At 35.2% G+C, this 23,874-nt stretch overlaps 3 protein-coding genes and 1 long non-coding RNA gene across 7 annotated transcripts; 3 read left to right on the top strand and 1 right to left on the bottom strand.

Annotated features, from left to right (window-relative positions):
• Positions 1–1,681: 1,681 nt before the first annotated feature.
• On the top strand, positions 1,682–2,431 carry LOC111392310 (pentatricopeptide repeat-containing protein At3g48250, chloroplastic-like). The gene has a single exon (XM_023017623.1). The coding sequence runs from the start codon at positions 1,682–1,684 to the stop codon at positions 2,429–2,431; it is 750 nt and encodes a 249-aa protein (XP_022873391.1).
• A 3,891-nt stretch (positions 2,432–6,322) lies between these two features.
• LOC111392328 (double-stranded RNA-binding protein 2-like) lies at positions 6,323–11,053 on the top strand. Of its 4 annotated transcripts, none has more exons than XM_023017645.1 (5): positions 6,323–6,426; positions 6,536–6,648; positions 7,782–8,042; positions 8,798–9,017; positions 9,771–11,053. In XM_023017645.1, exons 3-5 carry the CDS (start codon positions 7,797–7,799, stop codon positions 10,955–10,957), a joined length of 1,653 nt encoding a protein of 550 aa, XP_022873413.1. In that variant the 5' UTR covers positions 6,323–6,426; positions 6,536–6,648; positions 7,782–7,796; the 3' UTR covers positions 10,958–11,053. The 4 variants fall into 4 exon arrangements, with proteins under 4 accessions (XP_022873413.1, XP_022873410.1, XP_022873412.1 ...); XM_023017642.1 differs by having other exon boundaries at positions 7,766–8,042; XM_023017644.1 differs by having other exon boundaries at positions 7,756–8,042.
• Positions 11,054–17,618: 6,565 nt separating this feature from the next.
• LOC111392318 lies at positions 17,619–21,051 on the top strand. The gene is made up of 4 exons (XM_023017632.1): positions 17,619–17,777; positions 17,919–18,098; positions 18,700–18,948; positions 20,514–21,051. Exons 1-4 carry the CDS (start codon positions 17,706–17,708, stop codon positions 20,784–20,786), a joined length of 774 nt encoding a protein of 257 aa, XP_022873400.1. The 5' UTR covers positions 17,619–17,705; the 3' UTR covers positions 20,787–21,051.
• A 985-nt stretch (positions 21,052–22,036) lies between these two features.
• LOC111392319 lies at positions 22,037–23,134 on the bottom strand. The gene is made up of 2 exons (XR_002702246.1): positions 22,836–23,134; positions 22,037–22,216 (listed from the first exon to the last, which is right to left on the bottom strand). It is a non-coding gene; the product is annotated as an uncharacterized LOC111392319 (long non-coding RNA).
• Positions 23,135–23,874: the final 740 nt, after the last annotated feature.

Below are 23,874 nucleotides of genomic sequence, written 5' to 3'. Positions count from 1 at the left end.
CATTATTATTTTGACTTGCATCTTAAGTCAGAAGAAAACTGTAAATTTGTCTTTTAAATGTTGCATGAAATGGAATTAAACACTTGTGAAATATATAATATTGGGGGAAAGGGGAATTTGAATAATAATGTACGCTTCTTGGGGTGACGGATTGAAATGGTAAAAGAGATATATTTGAATTTTGATTGAAAATAAAACTATAATTATTTTTTCAATCAAAATTGACTTTTCTAGTAGGGTAAATTACACTATAAGTCCTCAAGCTTTCTAGTTGCTCCAATTCCGTTTCAATTAAATTTTAATAGTACTACGATCTACAATCTTTCATCAATATGTGCATATGGACCCTTCTATTGACTCTGCCAAATTTTCTGTTAATATCATGTAAAAAGGTAGTTAAACATTAAACATTTTCTCGTTTATGCAATAATTTGAAATGGAGGTTTAGCCTTTTTATTAAGGGGCGGATGTGGCGGGTGCAGGGTTGGGCTCCCAGCCCAAATTAAAGCCTAATTTAAAGAAATAAAAAAGGGAAAATGTATGTGTAAGTTTAGTCCAAATTCTACTTTAGCCCAATTAACTTAACTTACAGCCCTAGTTCAATGATAAATAGTTCAAATTTAGTTAAACATTTTACTTTGGCCCAGTTAATTTTCATCTCTAGTCCGATGATATATAGTCCAAATTTTGTTAAATGTAATTACACATTCATTTAAGGGAAAAATTCGTAATTCAGGTGTAATGTTTACACCAATTCACAAACCAAGTACATGGTTTAAAACTTCAAAACTCAGGTATATATTTAATTAATTAAAAATGCTTATTAAATAATGATAATAAAATCACAATTTTACGTTTAATGGTCACATATTATTTCAAGGTCACGAATATAAGTCACAATTTATGTCATTGATTACAGATCCAAAAAATTATAGGTCAGAGTTCATATATTTTCAAATTTGATAGTCACATATTACTTTCTTAACCACAGACAATCGAATTTTAAGGTTACAGTTTATGGTCACATGGACCAATTGGTCACGGACATCAAACACCCAATCCACCCTCACTCAGCACCACCCCCCGATCCACCACCAAGGTCACAAATCATCAACACACAACCGTCGCTTGCCACCCACCCTCACCATGTTACCGTCGCTGCCGCCACCAACAACAAAAAAATGACGACCACCACCACCATCACTTGCACCAAACCACCACAAACACCAACAAACATTCCAACCCCAGCCGTCCCACCTACAGCCATCGCCACCAACATTACCGCCAGGGGCGGAGCTACATGGAGTCCAGTGCAGGCCGATGCCCGCACTGGACTTTGGACGTGACACAGGAAACTCCAAGAAGAAGAGAAGAAGAAGAAAAAGAAGAAAAAGCAAAAGGGAAGGAAGAAGAAGAAAGTGTGTTTGCTGTCTGTAGGCAGTGGCGTCAACAGGGAAGAAGGGCAGGAGGAAGAAAGTTACAGCTAGCAGGAGGAAGAAATTAACTCGCCGACAGGGAAGAAGAAGGGAGGAGGAAGAAGAGTTTAGCTGGGCCACTTTTTTAATTTTTTAGATTTTGGGCCTTCCCAATAGTTAGGCTTTTTGGGAAAAATAAAAAAAAAACAATAGGCCCTATTACTAATTTACTAGCCCATCAATAAAGTAGCCAACTTACAGCAGATATGAATCAAGCAAAGAGAATACTGAGTCATCTTCGTCTCGGCAACTCGCTGTACTCAACTCAATTCTCCAGAAATCATTCATTCCACGCTAAGGTGATTCGCTCCTTCTCCTATTTCTCTCCCCCACTTTTCAGACAAAGCCAAGCTTCCTTTGCTACGAGCATTAATCTCAATGCGCACAATAAAAAACTTTTCTTTTCATCAAAACCTGATTCGGTTTTAGAGCTTTTGTTGTCCAGTGACTGGTCGAAGGAACTAGAAAAAGAGTTGACAAAATCAAATTTATCGCTGACCCATGAAACTGTTATGTATGTTTTGAAGAAATTGGACAAAGACCCAAAAAAAGCTTCAAGATTTTTCAAATGGGGTGTTGAGAAAAATGGGTTTGAACCCAGTTCTTCCATGTATAGCTTGATGCTAAGAATTTATGCTAATAAGGATTTTTTGACGGAATTTTGGGTCACAATTAAAGAAATGAAAGAGAAAGGGTATTATATTGATGAGGAAACGTATAAAACTATTTCTGGGATTTTTCGGAATTTAAAAATGGAAAATGAGGCCACTGCTTTGAGACATTTTTATGAAAGGATGATCAAAGAGAACGCTATGGATGATTTGGCAAAAGAGGTGGTTGAAGCAGTTAAAAGTGCAGAGTGGGGAGAAGAGGTGGGGAGGAAATTAGAGGATATGAAAATTGCTGTTTCAGATAATTTTGTTTTGAGGGTATTGAAAGAGCTTAGAGGAATTTAATGGACTCATTCTGATCATGGGAAGCCTTTTTTTTTTTCATAGACTAATTTTGACAAAAAAAAAAAAATCACCGTAGCCGATACTTAAAATTGTGCCCGCACTGGAGGAAACCTCTGGCTCCGCCCCTGATTACCGCCACCTCCATTGCTCCACCACCACGCCCTCCGACCGACAACGACCACCACACCACAAGATAGCCACCATGGAAACACCATTACCACCACCACACAAAAAACCATCCAAACCCACCACACAACCGTCAGATCCACCTCTACAAAACCGCCACCACACAAACACCATCACCACTACCACACATAACACCATCCAAAACCACCACAACGTTTCTTCTGCCTCACTTGTTCATACAGTAGCACCTCAACAGAGTTAGCGTCTGATTGAGGGGGTGGATCTGCTAGACTGCTTTGCCTCTTCATTATAGCACCTCCTCGGAGGTCACATCTTTGTTCCTGGGCAGAGGTCACCATCTTCGCCCCTTGCAGCAGCACCCATACTGTAGCTACGACGTCGTGAACGACGTCGGTGAGTAATCTCCATGGCGATTTCTTACAGAGAAGAGAGAGATTGTAGAGTGAAAAAGGAAGAGACGGGATTCAATTGGGAAAATTATTAGGATTTTTAATTGATTGGGTGGATTACCAATATATACACTTGATTTTTGCACAAATAACTTTAACCCTGAGCTTTGAATTTGAAAGTTTAAGTAACTAGATTTATGTAATTTTCCCTTCATTTAAATTACATTTGTGCAAATACGAAAAATTTGTTATCAAGTTAGGTATTTTATTTCATTTATATTTGACAGAGTTTAAAAGGTTCATTCCAATTAAATAAAATAAAATTTCCAATAAATCATTTTTTATTAAAGTTAAAAATATAGTTACAACCGCCGTACAGCGAGGCTTCGGTCGTCGGCTCCCTTGTCATCAGGTCACCAACTTTCTTGACCAGGCATAAAAGTAATTAAAATTTTTCTAGGTATATTTTCACATGTTACTTAATTCATACTTATAAGTAAAAAATTTTACTTATTGTGAGCATCTTTTATAACGTGAATTCATTAAAATTTTTATAAATTGTGCCCACCCCTACTTCTTTTCCTAGCTCTGCCCCTACCTTTTAACAATTTTTCTTGATTGGGTCTGCCATTTTGTCGAAATGGTTGTAGAGTTTAACTGAATCATTTTATTTTGATTCATGTAGCTTTGCTCTTTTATGTAATGAGAACTGATTTATATGCACACCAAAGTCTTAATTAACATCCATTAACTTGCCTCTTCATGTATAGAATTGACTTAATGTGTTAACGTGTAACCGAAAGAAAGCATGTGATTGAAAAAATTCTTGGCAGTTGACAACGATCCCTTGTGGCCATGTGATTTCTTGAGTAGTATTTAGCGGCTCGACTATTATGGACTATGTTGATGACATCTATAAAAAAGAGGCATACCTTAGGACTTATACACCACTCATTTTCCCCATTACAAGTCTAGAGTCGTGGTCTAATCCAGGTCTCGACCCTCTGATCCCACCTGTCTACACCAAAAAAGTTAGGGAGGTCAAAGTAGGCAAAAGGAGGCTATTATTAGTTAGTTATCGTTACTCATTTTAAGCATATTGTGTTGTGTTGTGTGTGAACACGTGTGTTGCTTGTGAATCGGTTGACAAATCATGTGAAGAAGCAGGCAATTAAGCTAACCGAAGCTAGGGACATGTTTTTCTAAATCAATTTTGACATGGACGTTTGTGTCCGTTAAGCCTCTTATCTTAATTTTCTTTTCATATCTACACAGTCAAGGCGTCAGTGTTCTTCTCCTATGGAAAAAGATAGTCTATATAATACTATCGTTGGAGATGGTCCTGATTTAGGCGAGAAGAAATGTAAATACCCTTATGAGATGTGTTCATGCGTCCAATTAACAGAGAGAATTGATGAATTTGCACGAGTAAAAGTTGATACGAGGGTGTAAAAGCCAAATTTAAAACAATGAGGATGATTTGCACAAGGGTAGCAAAAGATAAGAACATTTTGTGGTAATTTCCCTTAATAAGACAATATTGATGACCCGGGACTTAAATGTTATGAAAAATAAGCTTAGAACTCAATCACTCCATACGCGAAAGATTGAGGACTTCAAATCATCCAAACTGTATATGGTAATTATATTCACGTCACAATTTTTAGAAAGATACTACATGTACATGATAAAATGCCTTGCCAGAATTTCAAGTATCAATATTTCATTAGACTTCACACAAACAATAGATTTAAAAATAGTAAACCAAAATCCGCCATATTGGCACCTGGCAATTTCGCAATTTCCCTTGTACAAATAGATTTATACCAAATTTTATTTCTTGCACTACATTTTAATTGTTCTTAAGGTTCTTAATCTTTGCTCTTTATAGCACTTATACGCATAACGATTTCTAATGGAGTAATTAGCAGAAAACGTCCTTACCTTTCAATACTATTGTGCAAAACGTTCATACCTTACATTTTTTGGTATTTTCACTCATATTTTCATATTTTATTGGAAAAAATGTCATTTTCATCCAATTTTTCAATAAAAAAAAGTAAAATGATAAACATACCCTCATATTTAAATAAAATTAAAAAAAGAAAAAAAAATTAAAGAACAAATTGCAATTATACTTACAAACTTTAAAAAAAAATTACAAATGAGTCCTAATAAATTACTAAAACAATTACTAACACAAAACAACCATATTTTTTAACATTATTGTGCAAAACTTTCATATCTTTCACTTTTTGATATTTTTATCTTTATTTTTATATTTCATCTCGAAAATCATCATTTTCATACATTTTTCAATTAAAAGTTGTAAATGACAAATATACCCTCCTATTTAAATAAAACAAAAAAGAAAAGAAAACATTTTTAATTATTTATTTAAAATTTATTTGTAATTTTTTGAAAAATTTAGGAGTATAATTACAATTTATTTTTTATTTTTGTTTTATTTAACTATGGGGGTATATTCATCATTTTACTGATTTTAATTGAAAAAATTGATAAAAATGATGATATTCGCAAAAAAATAAAAAATCAAAAGGTATGGTCGTTTTGCACAATAATATTGAAAAGGTAGAGACGTTTTGTGTTAATTACCCTTTTAATAATTTATTTGGACTCATTTATAATTTTTTTAAAAGTTTGGAAGTATAATGGCAATTTATTTTTAAAATTTTCTTTTCTTTTTTGTTTTATTTAAATAGAACAGTATATTTGTTAATTTAAATTTTTTATTCAGAAATTCGATAAAAATGATTTTTCGACAGTGAAATGTGAAAATAGGGGGTGAAAATACCAAAAAAAAAGGTGAGACATTTTGCACAATTACATTAAAAGGTAATGATGTTTTGTGCTAATTATCATTTTTCATGTCATTCTTATCCTCGAACTTTTTATTAATTAACATATTTTGTATTGATAATAAATTTATGTACAAAAGTCCATTGAAATAATATTAAATAATTTATTTTCTTATCGTATTTTTAGAAAATAAAAAAGGAAATGTGCGAAAAATATATTTTTATCTCATTTCAAATCATGAAAGCAAAATATTTTGATATAAATTATCATCAATAATGAAAATTACTAATTAATGAAAAAATTGAAGATGCAATTAAAAATTTAGGTATCAATATGACGCTTATTTGACAATCACTATTAGGAAATTTTTTTTTACATACTTATTTTTAGTCATATATTTACAAAATAAAATATTTTGTACGCAAATAGATATATATTTTTTTAACTTTTTAACTTTATTTTTTTTTTAAAAATCACTATTAGAATTTTGTTTTTTTTTTTTTTTTTTATCAAAATAATGGTTATCAAAACCACTCAACAATAACTCTCGGCTGACAGCAATATAAAAACAACATAAATTAGGCTGAAAAGCAACTCTCTATTCCCCCATTCCACAGTAGCAGTGCTGCAGTGAGCGAGGTCAGCAAAATACATATGCATAGCATAAATTCATTCATTCATTATCACACGTCTCTGAAAATCCAGTTTGTTGATCAGATCCTTTTAGCAACTCACTTTCCTTTCACAGATCCCTCGCCTCACCTGTCCTTTGCCAGAACTTCAAGTTTTTCGGTCAACATGACGTCATTTCCCGGCCACTCACCCGTCACCTAAACAAAATATCACTCTTTACCATTAAAGGTCAGACTCTTCCCTTTTCTTTTTGGCGTACGCCTCTGATTATGTAATTTTGAACAAAAGGGTGTTGTTGAATCAGCTTTTTCTTTAATTTTTATGATCAAATGCATGAGTACGTGTCTCGTTAATTTGTGGGTTTTATTGTGCTAAACTTTAAATGTCTTTAAGTAAAGATTCAATCTTTGGCGATGGATTTGGATTTGAAGTGATATTTGAAATAGAAGATCTCGGGTTCTGTGATCCTGAATGAGTTGGCATGTAATGGAATAATCAACGGTGTCGATCGAGCGAGAATTTTGAATAGAGGTTCTTTAAATAATGTTGACTGGATAAACGTAGTTAATACTGTGTCGGTTCAATAATCCCAGGCAATTAATTTTTGGTAGTTGGTTATTGCAGATGTAAGCTATGCTTAATTAAAGAGCTGGATTGATATTGGTTTATGTCTTGTTTGGTAGTATCTAAACTAGATATCTACTGGTGGTTGTGATGTCGTCAAGTATTTTTCTTCCTTTTTCGCCTTACTCATTAGGCTTTTCTGTGGCGTTAGATCATTAGATTTCTGCAGCATTTCCCTTTGAAATATTGCTTCTAAAAATCTTGGGTGTAATGGCTTGATGCTTGGAAGTATCAAGAAATGAGGATAAACTTGTGTGAGGGTCAAGTGAGAATTTGGGTGTGCATAACCCTACCCAAGAGTTTTATTCAAACGTGTATGGTTCTCTTAATTCTCTCTTCGCTTCTTGCAAGTGTTTCCGTTCTTGTCTTAGTAACTTTGTTGAGTTTGTCAATTGAGAATCGTTTACTTAGCTATACTGCAAGGGGCGGGATCGCTGAGCTTTGGCTGGCAACAAGCAGATGAATTTGTATGGCTTGTTTACGTTGCCATTGTCCTGTAGGTTCTTTCTTTTAATTTCCAAAATGTTTTTTCTTTCCATGGTGGGAACATGCTATGTGGCTTCTGGTTTGGTAAATCAATCATGCGTCGTTTGGTGTGAAATTTGACTTTTCTTTTCATTCACTGTTCTTCAGAATGCTAGTAAACGATAATTTTACACATTTCACGTGTGATTCGTTTCGAGCTCTGTTTTTGTTATTTGGGAATGATAGTTGTTTTTAGGTGACTGTTATGGTAGTTTTACCTAGCCGGGATGTATAAGAATCAACTGCAAGAATTGGCTCAGCGAAGCTGTTTCAACTTTCCATCCTATTCCTGTGTAAGAGAGGGACCTGACCACGCTCCTCGTTTTAAGGCAAAGGTTAATTTCAATGGTGAAATCTTTGAGAGTCCGAGCTTTTGCTCTAATTTGAGACAAGCAGAACATGCAGCAGCCGAGGTTGCACTTAGATTGCTTTCACAAAGAGGCCCATCAAGGGCACTGACTGCAAGAGTTTTGGTATTTTCTGAACTTGTGATGATTAATATTTTCATTCTCTTGGCATATTATTGTCTCAGGTTTCATAGTATTCGATCATGTCACCGAATTTTAGATGTTCATTCACTCTATTGCAACCTGCAGAGACGTTGCCAAATATGAATTTGCAGTGCTTCTTGTAATCTTGCTGATATTATCTATTGTGTTTACATTATGGATTAACAGACTACTTCTGAAATTCACCAATAACTTAAGTTGATGTTCCATTTTGGTAATTGAAATTTATTCACCAATTCAATTCTTCGAGCATCAATTACAAGTATATTTTTGACAGTTACTAGTACTATATATATAATTTAAGGAGGGTTGGATTGCGAAAAGAAGGTAAAATCTTGTTCGTATTACTACTTACCAAACATGCAACGTATATCTTCCAAATGCGTATGGATTGCATTTGGAACGTTTTTTGCCATATTTTCACAAAGCAGACCATTGCAATCAGCACATCTATAAGTATATGCAAATTTCTTCATCTTCTTCCCCCCACAGGACCCAAACAATGGCATAGAGAAAAGGGGGGGAATGCTTGGATTCTGCAGGATAAGCCAGCCAAAGTGACGAGTACTCAATATCTTTTGACTACAGTGTTGAGTCACATAATTTAAAATTCATTTTTAGCATTGCTGAAAAATTACATTAACACCACACTTCATATTTTCTTTATTGGATAATGTATCAGTTCTTTCATCATCTTTTTGCAATCTTCTGTAATGCAGGATGAAACTGGAATTTACAAAAATTTACTTCAGGAGACCGCTCACCGGGCCGGGTTAAAACTTCCTGTTTATACTGCCATCCGTGCTGGACCAGCGTACGCTCCCGTATTTACTTGCACAGTCGACCTCAATGGAATGACTTTTGCTGGAGAGCCGGCCAAAACCAAAAAGCAAGCTCAGAAATGTGCTGCAATGGCTGCCTGGTTTGCCTTGAAAAAATGTATGTGTATTATCAAGTGCTCCCAGTTTCATTCTATATGGAGAAAAGTGGGGACAAATACCAAATACGGCATAGTTCACTGTGAATTTTTGTCAAAAAGGGCAATCTATAATAAAAAAGTCAATTTGCTTTATATGACTTTGACCTTCATCTCCACCCATATGAATCCAGATCACTCCCTCAAAAGTAGGAAGAAATATTAGACGGAATCTGTCATGGAGTACTCCACCACGACCTGTCGAAGCACGGTCGTCAATCAACCTCCAGCCCCTGGCCCCAACATTATGTGATCTATACTTGTTTTCCCTGCCCAATCCTGCTGGCTTAGTAGTCCATTGTCTACTCCTCCTTAACTAGCTTCTAAGTGTCATTTTTTACCAACTTATTTGTGCCAGAACTACCCTCAGCCAATCTTCACTGGACAGATCCGTCCTTGTTTAGTCGAACTATGTGAAACCAAAGCTAACTTTCTTGATTGATGTGATAAGATGCTTTTGTTCTTCAGGTGCTTGTTCTTTCGATAGCCTTTCTACAACTATAAGATAGGGGAGACAGGTCTGCTGCGTGTCAAAGTGGATTCAGTGCCCATGCAACTTACTGAGACCATTAGCATTTATATTTTGACACGTGGATTTTATTGAGAGTTCCTAGTGTCGTATGTGACTTAGCTTTTTTTTTGTTTCTCCCCGTATTATTTCTTCAGAGACTCATTTAATGGAAAATTCATATACTCAATATTATTCTCTCATGCAGTGGCGCAGCAAGAATCTTGCTCTTCTGTCTCAGGCGTCAGAGTAAAGGACGAGCAAGAACAAGTAACTGTTGCTCGTTATCTCGCTCGTTTAAAATTACCTGAGACGAGAAAATCAGCTCAGAAAGAGAGGTGCCAGGTAAAGCAAGAATATTCTCCAATTAGGAGGGACGTGACTCAATATAACACCGGCTCATCGTTCTATGAAATGCAGCAGCATACATTCATGTATCGAAATTTCTTGCCTGAAGTGGCCATTTATCCTAGTTGTAATCAACAAGTTTTTCAGCAGCAGAGACTCCAATTTTTTCCATTTACACCTTCTGTATTCAGGCCAGAAACCAGTTTGTATTCCTTTGTGGGGGCACGAGAACTTGCATCGCTTAGCCCAGTTTTCTATGTTTCAAATGATATAGTGCCTCGTCCAATTGGGATTAATTCACAAGTTACTATAGAAGAGATAAAAGAAAATTCCCAGGGTGAAGAAGGTGAAGAAATACAGGTTATCAACGAGGCCAACTCGTGGAGGGCGAGTTCTCCATCTAATATATCCTTAGTGCCAACTGAAGCTCCCGACTATTGCGAATCCTTCAACAATAATCCCAGCTTCAGAAGGGAAGAGTTTCCACGTGAGAAAGGTGAAGTCGAGAAGGGAAGATCCTTCCATGACATTAGAAACTCCGATCAGCCAGAAGCCAGCCTAAATGAAGAATATAAGCAAATATCAGCAGAATTTACTCATAAAAGGTCAAGAGAGATGCTCCCATTTGAAATTGGGCAACATTTATCATCTAGTGGTCGGCTCCCGTCCAATGCAATGGCTAGTTCTTTGAGCCCAACTAGAGTTCCCTTAGCACGTCCACCCCATGCCACGTTGAGGGGAACTGCTGATGAGGTGTTCTCGACCAGATTCATTCCAGGAGGATCAGCCATTTCCTCTCGAGCCTCAACACCAAGGAATGCAGCTTATCCGTCTCGACGTCTACCATTGTTCAATGGCATGAAAAATGTCAGGAATACTTCACATGCTGGTTCCATGGTACCAGCGGTTCAGATTCGATCAGTCTTGCCCGTCTGTTCTGCTCCTCCAGCTAGACCAAATCTGACTCCGGGCCAGGTGGAGAAAGCGGAAAAGGTTGATAGAGAGGTTTCAGCATCAAGTTCAGAATTTTGTAGGCTCAAAATATGATGTTTTATGACCTTGAAACTTTGGTCAATATAATTGTACCTGAAAAAATAATAGGAAATAAAATGATATATATATCAGTTACCTTGATTTCTTTCATCCCTTTTTTTTACCTGCATGGTTGTTTACCAACTTCATATGTAACATGAACCATGCGCGCGCGCGCGTCTATATATATTCTTTGCCTATAGTAATATTAACAAATTCTTGGTCCAAACTTTACCTTTATCGAAAATTTACTCAATTAATTTTATGCACTCGTAAAAATCTACATAAAACGCATTAAATTCTTTGCCACAAACAATGGTGGTCTTGCGGTATTATGGCACGTCAACGAGGGTTTATATGTGTTCTCAACTTTTCATTTTTTGGGGGGAAAATAAAAGAAATGGTTGCCATTAATAAAATTCAAAAATTCAAGGCCGTTGCCAACGCAATTAACTTTTCTAAACCCTGTTTAATGGTTGTTATTGAGAGAAAATGATGTTTTGAATAAAATTTTTTTGGATAATGTGACTAAAAAGTAAAGAAAATATTTAATTTTACGTGCAAAATATTTTATTATATGAATGTATGGTTAAAATAAGCCTATGTTTGCTCTCCATTTTTTCAAAACTCATTTCCAACCACACATTCTCCCATAAAATAATTTTATACGTAAGACGAAAAGTTTTCTTTACCTTTTAATCATACATTCTTCAAAATGTCATCATCTCAAATTATATTTTTCCCCAAAAATGGTGCTCAAATAGAGATTGAATATGAAATTGGAAATTACAGAAACCCCTAGTGTTAAAATCAAATGGGAAGTTACGAGTTTCAAAAATCAGATATGTCATGTTTAATTATTAATTATACAAATTTCATTTCAAAATCCTAATCAATTTATTTTCCTCTCCATCTTCCTCTCTCTCTTCACAGCCTCTTTATCGGCATCGCACCCATCCCCTATTTAGGCATCGGAACTGCCACTCATTCAGCGGCGACAGGCACGACACTGCTCTTTCTCTCCCGTCTTCTCTCTTTCTCAATCTCTATTCTTCTCTTCTTCTCCTTGGTTCTGGAACCACCCTTATCAACGACAGCAGGGCACAATGGAGCAGCGATACTCGCTGTGGATGGCACAGCGAAGTGGTGCTGCTCGCCCGATTTGCTTTGCTGCCTCGATTTTTTGGTAGTTTTTTTGTTTTTGATTCGATTTATTGAGCGGTGGCTGACAGTAATGGCGGTGGTTGTCCAAATTGGAGCGGGAAGAGAGAATGGGTGTTTGTACTTGTTGGTGGCGACGACAATGGTGATGGTGTTTGTGTGGTGGTGCCTGGCAATGACGGATCTAGTGGTCGAGGTCGGTGTACAGTGTCGGGCGTTCATAGCGCAATGTACATTGGTTTTTTGGTTTGAGATTCTCTGTTGGTGGAGACTAATGGAGTGGCAACAGATTTTGGGTGGTGATGGCGATGGTAGACGGTGGTGGTCATGGTAGTGGATGCAGTGATGAAGGTGAGACCGTGAGATGTTGGTGGCCGTGGTCTGTTGAGGTGGATATGTTGATTTGTTTTAGACAATGGCGTTGTCGTGTGTCGGTGGTGGTGTTGGAGGCAGTGGTTGTCGCAAGTGTTAGTGGTGGTCACAGATTATTTAGTTGATAGTGATCATTAAAATGGTTAATCTGTGATCAATAAACAATATGTGATCAATAAAAAAGATAAATTGTGACCTACTAATACGTTGTGACTTATAATATTTGTAATCTGTGACTCATAAATAAATTGTGATTTATAAATATTTGATCTGTGAATGATGAACAAATTGTGATATATAAAATTTTTGAATTATGACCTTAAAATGATTTGTGACATTAAAATTTTTTGATTTGTGACTGAAAAATAATACGTGGCTAATTAAATTGTAAATATGTGACCAAGTTATATAGATCTGTAACCTTAATATATTTAATTAATTAAATATATAATTATTTAATTAAATTATAAATAAATTTTAATAAATATTTGATTTTTGAAATTTGAAACTTCTAATCTTACTTTTGAAATGAACATCTTACTTATAAAATTTTCCCAATATAAAATTTAAAAAGTTTTGTTTTAAAGGAAGACAAACAGGACTAAATTCAGGTCAACTCAAGAATTATTTCAATGTAATGTCTTAGACCCTTTTTGACACCCATTATTTGAAAAATTAAAAAGTTTTAAATAATATTTTTTGATAATGTATGGTTAAAAATTACAACAAAACTACACGTACAAAAAAATCCTTTGCAAAAGCGGTACAGAGAACGCACATGTAAGGGCTCGTGGGGTTACTTTTTTTTAGTATATTAATTCATATGGGGTCCACCCCCAGATGAGTGTCTGTAAGGATTCTGTAGATGGTTTTTTTTCTTGAACAATCATATTTTTCCTAAAAAGTAAGAAAACATTATTGATTTGTGTGTAAGATATTTTATTGTATAAATGTGTGACGGAGAATGATACTGTAATAAACAATTGAAGATGACGTTTGATCGGGACTAAAATTAGATTTTTAAGTAGATTGTGATAAGAATTTTTGAAATATACGATTGAAAAATTGTGGGATCCATGAAAAACGTGGTTAAAAGAGTGTTTGGTGAGGATTAAAATTAAATTCATAGTAAATTTTGATAGATGTTTTTGAAATGTGTGATTAAAAAATTGTGGAATTCATAAAAGATGTGATTAATATTAATTATTTGATTTTGATTCTGATTCTGATTAAAATTTGAGCCAAACAGGGGCTAATATTATTTGTTTGACTTTGATTTTGATTAAAATTCAATTTTAATCAAAACCAAACCTGCACTCAATTTATAAAGTTAGTCAAACAGGGGCTTAGAATCTTGAGAAAAGCCAAATTGCCACGGAAAAATTTCACAGGGTTGCTACAGGTTACTCATAAACAGGTGGGTTCCATGATTTTTTGGTTTTTTTTTTAATAAAGTGAGGCCCACCTGTTTGTGAGAGCCTGTACTGTCGCGAAAATCCCTCTCATAAATCTTGATTTCGGGCTCAAAAAACAATCAAACGAACACCGATTTACCTTGGCTCGACCCAAAACTTTCGCCTTCACTTTGAACAGCCCTCTTTGCCTCTCCAGTGGCTCTCTATTTATTGTCCACAAAGGACACGCGGTGGTGACTACAATGGAAGAAAGAATGGACAACAATGGTGGAAAATCTCTTTCCCTTTTTCCCCAAGACCGACTGCCCCCTTTCATTCAACATTGCACGTTCAATCACCCACCCAGAAAAATACTGGAATAGATGGATATATATAAGTATAGTTTAGGTCACTCCAATTGGGTCTAGGGTTCACTGAGAGGGCTGCCAATTAACCTAAACTAATGGGCCAATTTTTAATTCCATATTAATCACTAAATGGTCCAACTAACCACATAATCATCCAACCCAAACCCGAGCCATCCAAAAGTGTAGTTCGTCTCCGAGCTGAGCCAAATCCATGGTGTCAATAAATAATCTGACAACTGTTTTAAATCATCGCCCGAATTATTAGGTATCAAAAAACCCAACAATCTCCACCTTGATGCCCAATAATCTGCAACCAACCAAAACACACAACTTATACATGCACAATCAAGGTAATCCAATAAAATTGAAATAACAGACCTTACCTCTGTTTCGAACCGAAACATATACCATACTTGCTCCATGTACTCACCAGGGCTAAGATCAAGAATACTCAAGTAGAAACAAGTATTCACAGTGAACAAACAATCATGCGATGAAGATATGTAGGATAACACACACAGAGATCTTTTCAAAATCACATTCACACAGAACCACAAATTAACACCTAGGTAATCAACACACGGTCATGCACGTATGCAACAAATGCGTAAATGACCCAATGAAAGATCTCACCACACTTATCCTATCCCATTCCGTGTTACTCACACTTCGAGAACACATATCTCCTCTCATCGCCCATCATGCTCACTAAACAGATCTCTCAACTCATGTCTAACCGGTAAGTCACAATAGATCCTAAGCTCTCAAGATAATCCTCTATCACCACATCACTTCTCCCAACTTACGTGGATAATAGGACTCCACCTTACAGAAGTGATAGAAGTGCCTCTCTCACACTCCACCTGATCAGGGTCTCTTTCATAGATAAATAATTTTATACATTTGATCACATCTTCACTCATGATCCAAATGTCACACTCCACATCCCCGTGCAGATCATCAATGCACATCTAGTTATTTATACTCCACCTTACCAAAAGATATCCAACTCAATGCTAATGCATCACAAACTCACTGCGGCAAAACAACACCTTTCGGTGACCACAAAGGTTCCCCAATCACCAAAGCTCCAAAAATTCAAAAAGAAAACGGCGAAGGTGGCACTCACAAAGAAAAATCGAAGAAAGAGTCCGTTACTTCACAACACTCACAAAAGGAGGCTCACAAAGATAAAGAAGGTAACCCTAACATAGCTGTCTCACATAATCTCACAAACCACACAAGCTCACAAAGATAAATGAGAGAAACGGCTGCCCAACTTTCTTCTCACTACCACACTCTCACACCACTCACAGAGGAAACAGAGTACTCCACAAAACTCAACCCATTATGCATGTAAATATATTACATAAAGTAATAAGATCACTCTCAATTCATGCAATTATACACTTCAAACAAGTTGAAAGTGTAACATCAATATTGCAACAAAATTAAGTGACCACATACATGCAGAAAGGATTACACACAGATGCAATGCAGTAACCAGGTTTATTCTCTCAATAAACCTCACTGGGATCACCCTAAAGTCACATTCGCCTCGTCTCTATTCTCATCTTTCCTTTTATTATCATTTTAGAACAATCTCTTTCAATTATGTCTACCACAGTTAAAACATATTTTATTTTTCGCACTTGCATTAGAGACCTATACATGCCAACAATGCCAAATAATGACCAAAAGCAAAGTATTGGCATATAATTCACACAGAATAGTCAAATAAATTTTCCTAAGGTCACATGCAATTCTATCGATATAGAAAAAATTGATGACAAATTCACAAAAAATTTAAGACAATAATTAACATATAATTTCTAGGTCTAAGCAACAGACAATGATTACCCCTTCACGGTAACCCTAAACCTAACGTCACCCCCACACGATGACTTCTAATGCAAAAAATAAATAATTAACATACACATTAATTTTAACTGTAATAATAAAAAACAAAGAATACGATATCGAGCGGACCATGTCTGAAAGTCCGTAAATATCGAGATACACGAATTCACTACTTTAGAATCATCACTGTTCATCTTAAAGTTACCAGCAATCACAGCAATACGAAAACAGCACTCGACACCCGAACGACCAAGGGCAAAATCGTCCAACTTTCACTGCATTGCTCAAAACTGAAATCCGACAACACCACATGGTCCGTCTCATCTCCAACAACGTTCTGTCTGTTGAAAACTTCCCCAGATTACTCCTCACGCGCCCGCACTCACTTCGCCGGAATACCCACGTGCCAACGATGCCCCGACCTTTTGGAACCATCTCCACCTGCACAGTCCAATAGTGGTGTCCGTTTCTCAAAATGGCAATTGGTTTGTCCGAAAAACACCAAAACAGATCTGTCCAATTTTGCAAAAATCTGCCCAAATTTCATCCAGTTTTCTGCCTATTTTTCAGATCGATTTCTGGCCACTTCCAGCTCGATTTTAGCCCCAAAAATCACGGATTTATCAACAATACAAACTCTGATACCATTTGTCGTGGAAATCCCTCTCATAAATTTTGATTCCAGGTTCAGAAAACAATCAAACGAACACCGATTTAGCCTTCACTTTGGACAGCCCTCTTTGCCTCTCCGGTGGCTCTCTATTTATTGTCCACAAAGGACACGCGGTGGTTACTACAATGGGAGAAAGAATGAACAACAATGGTGGAAAATCTCTCCCCTTTTTTCTCCAAGACTGGCTGCCCCCTTTCACTCACCATTGCATGTTCAATCACCCACCCAGAAATCTGCTGGAATAGATGGATATATATAGATATAGTTTAGGTCACTCCAATTGTGCATATGGTTCACTAAGAGGGCTACCAATTAACCTAAACTAATGGGCCAATTTTCAACTCCATATTAATCACTAAATGGTCCAACTAACCAAATAATCATCCAAACCCGAGCCATCCAAAAGTGTAGTTAGTCTCCAAGCTGAACCAAGTCCATGGTGTCGATAAATAATCTGATAACTGGTTTAAATCATCGCCCAGATTATTGGATATCAAAAAATCCAACATGTACAAACCCTGTGAAATTTTTCCCTAGTAATGTAACATCTCTCTAGAATCTTTTGAGTAAGCCCCCGTTTGGCTCTCATTTTTGTCAAATTTTAATGGTTGGAATATTTTTTTGAATAATGTATTGTTGAAAAAGAATTAAAAATTTTTAATTTTAGCGTAATATTATTTTATGAAAAATTGTATGATTAAAAATAAAAAAAGGGGAAAAGAATGAAAATGAAAATGGGGCAAACGGGGGCTAAATAATTTCTTTCTATTTTTATTTTATTTTTCAAGCGACTTTTGGTTCTCAGTATCTCAGCTACACGTGCTTGTGACGTGTCATAGCAGAAAACGCCAGAAACACACACAAACATGACCTCTTCTGCCTTCCATTTCCAAGAAAATTTTCTTCCTCTGTAGTCTAAAGAAAACCCCAGAAAAATGAGCCCATCTCAGAGTATACAGAATTCACTCCCACATGATATTTCCCTCAAAATAGCTTCATCCCTTCAGGTTTTTTATTTTTTACTGCTCTACTCTAATTAGTAATTATAAACCTTTTCTTTTTTATTTTTGGGCCCCTTTTATTTATAATTTGGGTTTTATAAAATCTTTTTTGAATGTGGGTTCTGAAAAAAATTTGACCTTTTTCAGGTTTTTGATGTGTGTTCACTGGGGAGTTGCTCCAGGTTTTGGAGGGAGCTGTGCGGGTCGGATTGTGTGTGGGAAGCTCTATGCAAAGACAGGTGGCCTGCACGTGGTTTTGATAAAGATTATTTTGCTTTTGAAGATCAAAATTTCGTGTTTGATAAACGAACGGATTCCAATTTAAAGGTCCTTTATTTATTTCTATAAATTGGGGTTTTGTATAATGTTTGAGCATTTTTACTTTCTTATACCTAGTTTGATTCCCTTTCTCAAAATGCATTTTCCTCTGTCTTTCTTTCAATCATACATTCTTCGATAAAATAATATTACACGCAAATAAAAAACTTTTGATTCGCAAATTTTCAATCAATTTACTATTCTAAAATTCATTTTCCCTTAAAAATGGGTGTCAAACGCCTAATTTTGAACTTTTATTCTTTGGGTGAATAAATTATTTTTATATTTTAATTGAGCATTTATGTTACGTTTAGGTTTAGGTTTAGTTTTAGTTTTAGACGTATGACGAAAAAAATAGCAATAAATAAGATTATTAGACCCCCTTTTGTAATTTATTTTCTTGGGTTTGAAGTAATTATCTGGAATCCTTGAATTTAGCTATATTTACTTGCCTTAAATTGAGCAATTGATATGGGGATATAAATTATACATCAAATGGCGTTGTATTGATAGTGGAATACACGCCATATCAAAACTTACATTTGATGATAGCTTGAATTTATTTCGTGTATTATAATTATAAATTGTGGATTTTTTGTGATGGCCGTAGGGATGGAGGGAGTTGTATATAAACAAGCACAATGAAATGGCTGAAAAGGCTTCTTTAGTAATGAATTTTGTGGAACGTGCTCTAGCTTATGAGTCAATTGAAGTTGGGAATTATTTGAAAGCTATTGAATTCATGAAGTCAATGCAGTTTGGATTCGAAGATGTCCAAATGTTCTTTCTCAAACCAAAGCTCAATGTGCTGTTCAATTTGGTTGGCTTGCACTACTGCATCATATGGCTTGATGTACCGGTAAATGCTAATATAACTCAAAATGGCTCGGCTGTTTTAAACTTTTGATGATATTGTGCATAATAAGGAACTCAAATCTCTGCCGTATAAGTTGCCATAATTGATCATATGCTATTATTGCATATTTGATACTTTACAGTTTTGGCTGGACAGTATTAAGTAATAAAAAAATGTTAAATTTTTTATTAATTGTGCATATCAAATATGATTTTAAATACCTGTGTTGTTTGACCTGCATTCGTGCATGATTCCATAATTTAACTCGAAAAAGAAGTTAAAATTTTTTTGGTCATTTACTGTACACTCTTATCCAGCATTGTGTATCAAATATGACCTTAGATATCTGTGTTGTTTGACTGCATTCGGTGCATGATTACTTAATATGACAGAAGCTAGATTCAATAGAAAAGTTCATCATTTGCTTGTTTTGGGATTTTGTCTATTGGCATCAATAAACCTTCCATCTTCAAGACGATAGAATTCTAGACAGTGCAACTTGAATAGAATCACGCAGTTTTTAGTTTCTCTTCAAGGCAAATACAATATTTAGATTTTCTACTTGAAGGGGAATTGATTCTCCTATATACAAGATTTCCCAATAATGTCCATGAACTGTTGCTCTTGGATTGGCAAAATAGGCTTAGCAAACCATGTTACTACAGAATCAACTTGATAAAAAGGATCCATGAAGTTCCTATACTATGATGCACCAATACGGACATAAACACGTGTGTCCGACAAGATACGTGCTGGATATTGATACGCAATTTTAAAAAAAAAATACCGACAAACGTTGATTTAATTTTTTAAAATTCTTTATTTATGTAGTATAAATTTAATTTTGTACTTGTTATTAATTGAAATATTTTAAATATGAGTATCTTTTTGTTATTTATTATTAACTTTGAGTTAAAAATATATTTAATAAAAAAGAAAAATATTTATGATAGAGTGTCCAAGAGATGTCGATATCGACATATCGGACATGGACAAATTGTTTTAATCGAAGTGTCCGTGCTACAGAGCCCCTATGAGTGATAGAACCAAATCCTGATATTATGACTCCCGTATAGGCGGGCAGGTGGGGAAAAGACGTCAATTGCTCGGGTTTGGTTGACCATTTCATTAATATTTTTGCTGACTCTGTTAAAGGTTCCTCGAGAAATCTTGTGATTTTACGCCCAATAGTTACCACTTTGCACATGTGGCCTTGTGGATTTGATTCTTATCCACTGTTATTGAAACTTTTTATTTTTTTTCTGGTTAAACAAATATTGTTCTTGGTTAGGTACTGAGCTTTGACAATCTATAATATAAAGAATTGATTCATGCATTCAGGGATTAGAAGTTGCTTCTAGTATCACCATTCATTCACACTTAATCCTGCATTTTGACGCTATTCGATAGTAAATGATGGGTTATTTGGAGCTTATTTGTTGCTGTATATCAGACTGGACTAAACAATATAGAAAATGATAGAAGTTTTTGTTTCTTTTTAATACTATCTAATGCGATCAATCCTCCCTACCAAATAGGCCATTGATGTTTTAACTTTATTGTTGTAGTCCAAATATGTCATGGAAGCACTACATAGCAACGAGATTACGGAGAGGCAAGTATGTGTCCAATGGTGGAAGCTCGGCAGATGGTTCCATGGCTTTCGCTTACGTGATGAATTGCATTCTCGTAGTGTCTCTTTGGGAGACTTAGCATCATCCAATGAAGAAGTCCTAGGGGTGCTTCATCGAGGCGCCATTCATGAAGTCTTGCGTGTTCAGATATCTGCTGTGAAGCCTACGTCCACATCATGGTCGCATCAAGTTGCACAAAGTGAATGAATGAAGCTTCAATAAGTTGTGCAATTATGTATATGTCTCTGTTTAGATTATTCTCTGATTTATGCTTTTAAAAGATAAGTGATGATAAATGTATTGACAATTTTATCCCACTTTGAAAAAGGGATTGAATGGTCAGGAAGAACCCTCCTAGCTGTCCAATAGGCACTTGTAAATATCAGGTAAAAGAATGAGAAACTTTTGTAAATATTAATTTCCTCAAACATTCGAAAACTTTTTATACCTTCGTTGGCAGTGTGGGGGATCACTCATTGTTTACCGATTTCAGGATTGTTACACAAGTCATCTTTGCGTATTATGTAAATTGTCGAATATCATTGTCATTTGGGTGATTATGTGAATTGTGTTGTACCTATTGATTAATGATTATATTATTGTAAATTTTCCTTATTCGATAAACAGAAAAAGTGCTCGCTTTCGTAGTGCATCCTCCTAGAAATGTCCATAAGATACATTTGTCCTGTGCAATGGATGATGCCGTAAGTCATTTTCATTAGATTCATGCCTACACATTTGTTCTTTCGTGCTCATTTTCAATTTACTTCAGTTGTACTTAGATGTCATTACACTTCAATTTACTTGCAGTTGTACTAAGATGTCATTACACTGCAGGCTTGACCGATATCCATCCAGTCTATTGTACTAGAAAGAAGAAACTACTCATTGTACCAGAAAGCAGAAACTACTTGAATCTGTTGAAACATTGGATATTGAAGTGATTTTCTACGAGGACTATAAGGTTAAAATTTCAGCGTACCATAATCTTCAAAACTCTGTAAGACTAATGCCTCGTTTTTCTTGGAAGCTAATTTGCTTAATCGTGCTGCATTGGATTTGTATGAGAGTCATATATATATCTCATGCTGCTGCTAATACTGCATTCTCATATGCTGATGTTGCTTTATTGATCATAACAGTGTTGACACTGATTTCAGGCAGAGGATGTTATGGGTAACTTTTAGTAGCTGTAAGTTATTGTCAAATTAAGTAACTTATTTTTTAAATCAAAGAAAGAACATTTCGATTAAACTTATTTACTTCTAAGTAAACTATTTTGAGCTTAACGAAACAGCATTATCGATCTTTTTGCTTTTCTTGGAAACACGAAACACTTTTCGTTCACACTTTCATGATTATTGTTAATTGGTATATTAGTGTTTTTTTTTTAGTACTACACGATTTGATTTGAATAATTTTCTAAACTAGGATTTTGTAGGACAACAACAACAATCTATTCTCTAAAATTTGCATATTGTATCAAAATTCCTATTCATTCTTCAACGGGGAATTTCAGTGATATTAAGAGTTACAATCATATCAAAACATTATTTGGATGACATTATATTTTTACTCAAAAGCTCTCAAAAATTGATGGCAAAATGTGGATAGAATTGCTCTGCATTTGTGAGGACCTGGAGAAAAGCAGCATCTGTGTTAGAAGAAGAAAAACCAACGGGAAAGAAGAATAAATTAAAATTTTATCTATTATTTCTTGTGATCGAACTCATACTGAGATGATCTATACCATTTATCTGAAGAACTTTCGAGGTAGGTAGGCAAAATTGAATTAACTATTGACTGCATAACCTTTAAGTCTATTTTCAACTTTTGTCTTGTTTAAATATTGCCTCTGTGCTGTATCAAGGTTGTATGATGTTACGTCCCTTAAATATTAAAATAACAAACACAGAGGCGAACAAAATGATTTAATTGCTAATTTGCTACATAAGTGAAAGGTTGGAGACCTTACATGTTCTACAACAACGTTAAATAATCTTAAAAAAATAATAATAATAAAAAATAAAGACCCAAGAAATGAGGAAAACATGGAACAAAATGCCAATCGATCATCTCAAAAATAGAAACTTTGATAGAAATAATGATATTTTTCATCAGAAATAAAGTTAATCAAATACACCCTTAAATTCATCAATTCAAGTGAAATTCTCCATGGGCCATCAGCAATTGCTACAAGTCGTTGAAGTGCTACCATGAAGATAGAGGATTCAAAATAAATGGAAAGAGCTATACCAGTCAACAACAACGATAGACATAAGCAACGCGTCGTCCTCTGGGAGGTGAACTGCAAACATACATCAGCATCACCACAAGAAAAATCAATACGAGAAGTCCGTTAATGCTAAGTCCACCATCGTCGGATTCACAGCAATACTTCCCCATAGAATTACCAAATGTTTCTTCTGTACTTGGGTTTCTTGTGAAACTTGCACTTAAATGTAATGAAATGAACTTGAGACAATTCAAAAGGCAATTAGAGAAATTTATACTATATTCCAATGACTTGGAAAGGTTCCATAGTATTTGTTTATGGTCTTGGTCTTCTATATGGTGTTTTGTGGTAGTTATACACACGGTCTAGTTATTGAAAATTAAAACACGGCACAATAATTTCTTAGTGCACTAAAGAATAAAATCAAACGTCACGTCGAGGAAAGTCGTTAATCAATAATTGTCTCATAGAAACGTGATTATATATACAACTCGAGCATTCTAAATTCACGTAGACTTGAAGACTTAAATCATATCGCCAAATTCTCTCGTAGTTGGGGTTTTTTATATGACTCTACTTTCTTATTTCAATTAGACTTCATCGAGCGCCATCCTAGGGATGGAAGATGACGTTCGTGAAGACTTCCTTAAAGTCTCTAGCCTTAAAATTGTTGATGTGACAATAATCTTAATCTTAAGAAAAGTTACTATGAAATAAAATTCTATCCTTAAAAAATCAAACAACGTTGTATACCATAGTGAAGAACACATCAAATCGGAGATTGGGAAAATTTCTCCGGCATACTTTTTATTTAAAATAATTCGTTTCGTTTACCATCACGGTAACACACGGTTTGGCCTTCCATTTTGGTCGACTTTTTAACATTTACAAGGATAAAAAATGAGAGAAAGAAATGTGTGTGTGGATCAAAGAGTGTAACAACAAATCACCTTCAATACTGAATTTCTTCTATAGAGATGAAGCCAAGTTTGACAAATCCTAACTAAAAGGGGGAATAAAACCAATTTTTTCAAAGTTTGTGAACCACATGGTCAGTGG

The sequence above is a fragment of the Olea europaea genome, unplaced genomic scaffold, assembly GCF_002742605.1.
Source record: "Olea europaea var. sylvestris unplaced genomic scaffold, O_europaea_v1 scaffold920, whole genome shotgun sequence".
In the NCBI taxonomy this organism is placed as follows: Eukaryota; Viridiplantae; Streptophyta; class Magnoliopsida; order Lamiales; family Oleaceae; genus Olea; species Olea europaea.
This window is presented reverse-complemented; position numbering and strand designations above follow the sequence as displayed.

Bases quoted from the DNA above. Each gene is read 5' to 3' on its own strand.
- LOC111392318 (XM_023017632.1), top strand. From the start codon at position 17,706: ATGAGCCCATCTCAGAGTATACAGAATTCACTCCCACATGATATTTCC. The intron at 17,778-17,918 runs GTTTTTTATTTT...GACCTTTTTCAG, and splicing joins AAATAGCTTCATCCCTTCAG to GTTTTTGATGTGTGTTCACT. The intron at 18,949-20,513 runs GTAAATGCTAAT...TTATTGTTGTAG, and splicing joins TCATATGGCTTGATGTACCG to TCCAAATATGTCATGGAAGC.
- LOC111392310 (XM_023017623.1), top strand. From the start codon at position 1,682: ATGAATCAAGCAAAGAGAATACTGAGTCATCTTCGTCTCGGCAACTCG.
- LOC111392328 (XM_023017645.1), top strand. From the start codon at position 7,797: ATGTATAAGAATCAACTGCAAGAATTGGCTCAGCGAAGCTGTTTCAAC. The intron at 8,043-8,797 runs GTATTTTCTGAA...TCTGTAATGCAG, and splicing joins CACTGACTGCAAGAGTTTTG to GATGAAACTGGAATTTACAA. The intron at 9,018-9,770 runs GTATGTGTATTA...TCTCTCATGCAG, and splicing joins CTGGTTTGCCTTGAAAAAAT to TGGCGCAGCAAGAATCTTGC.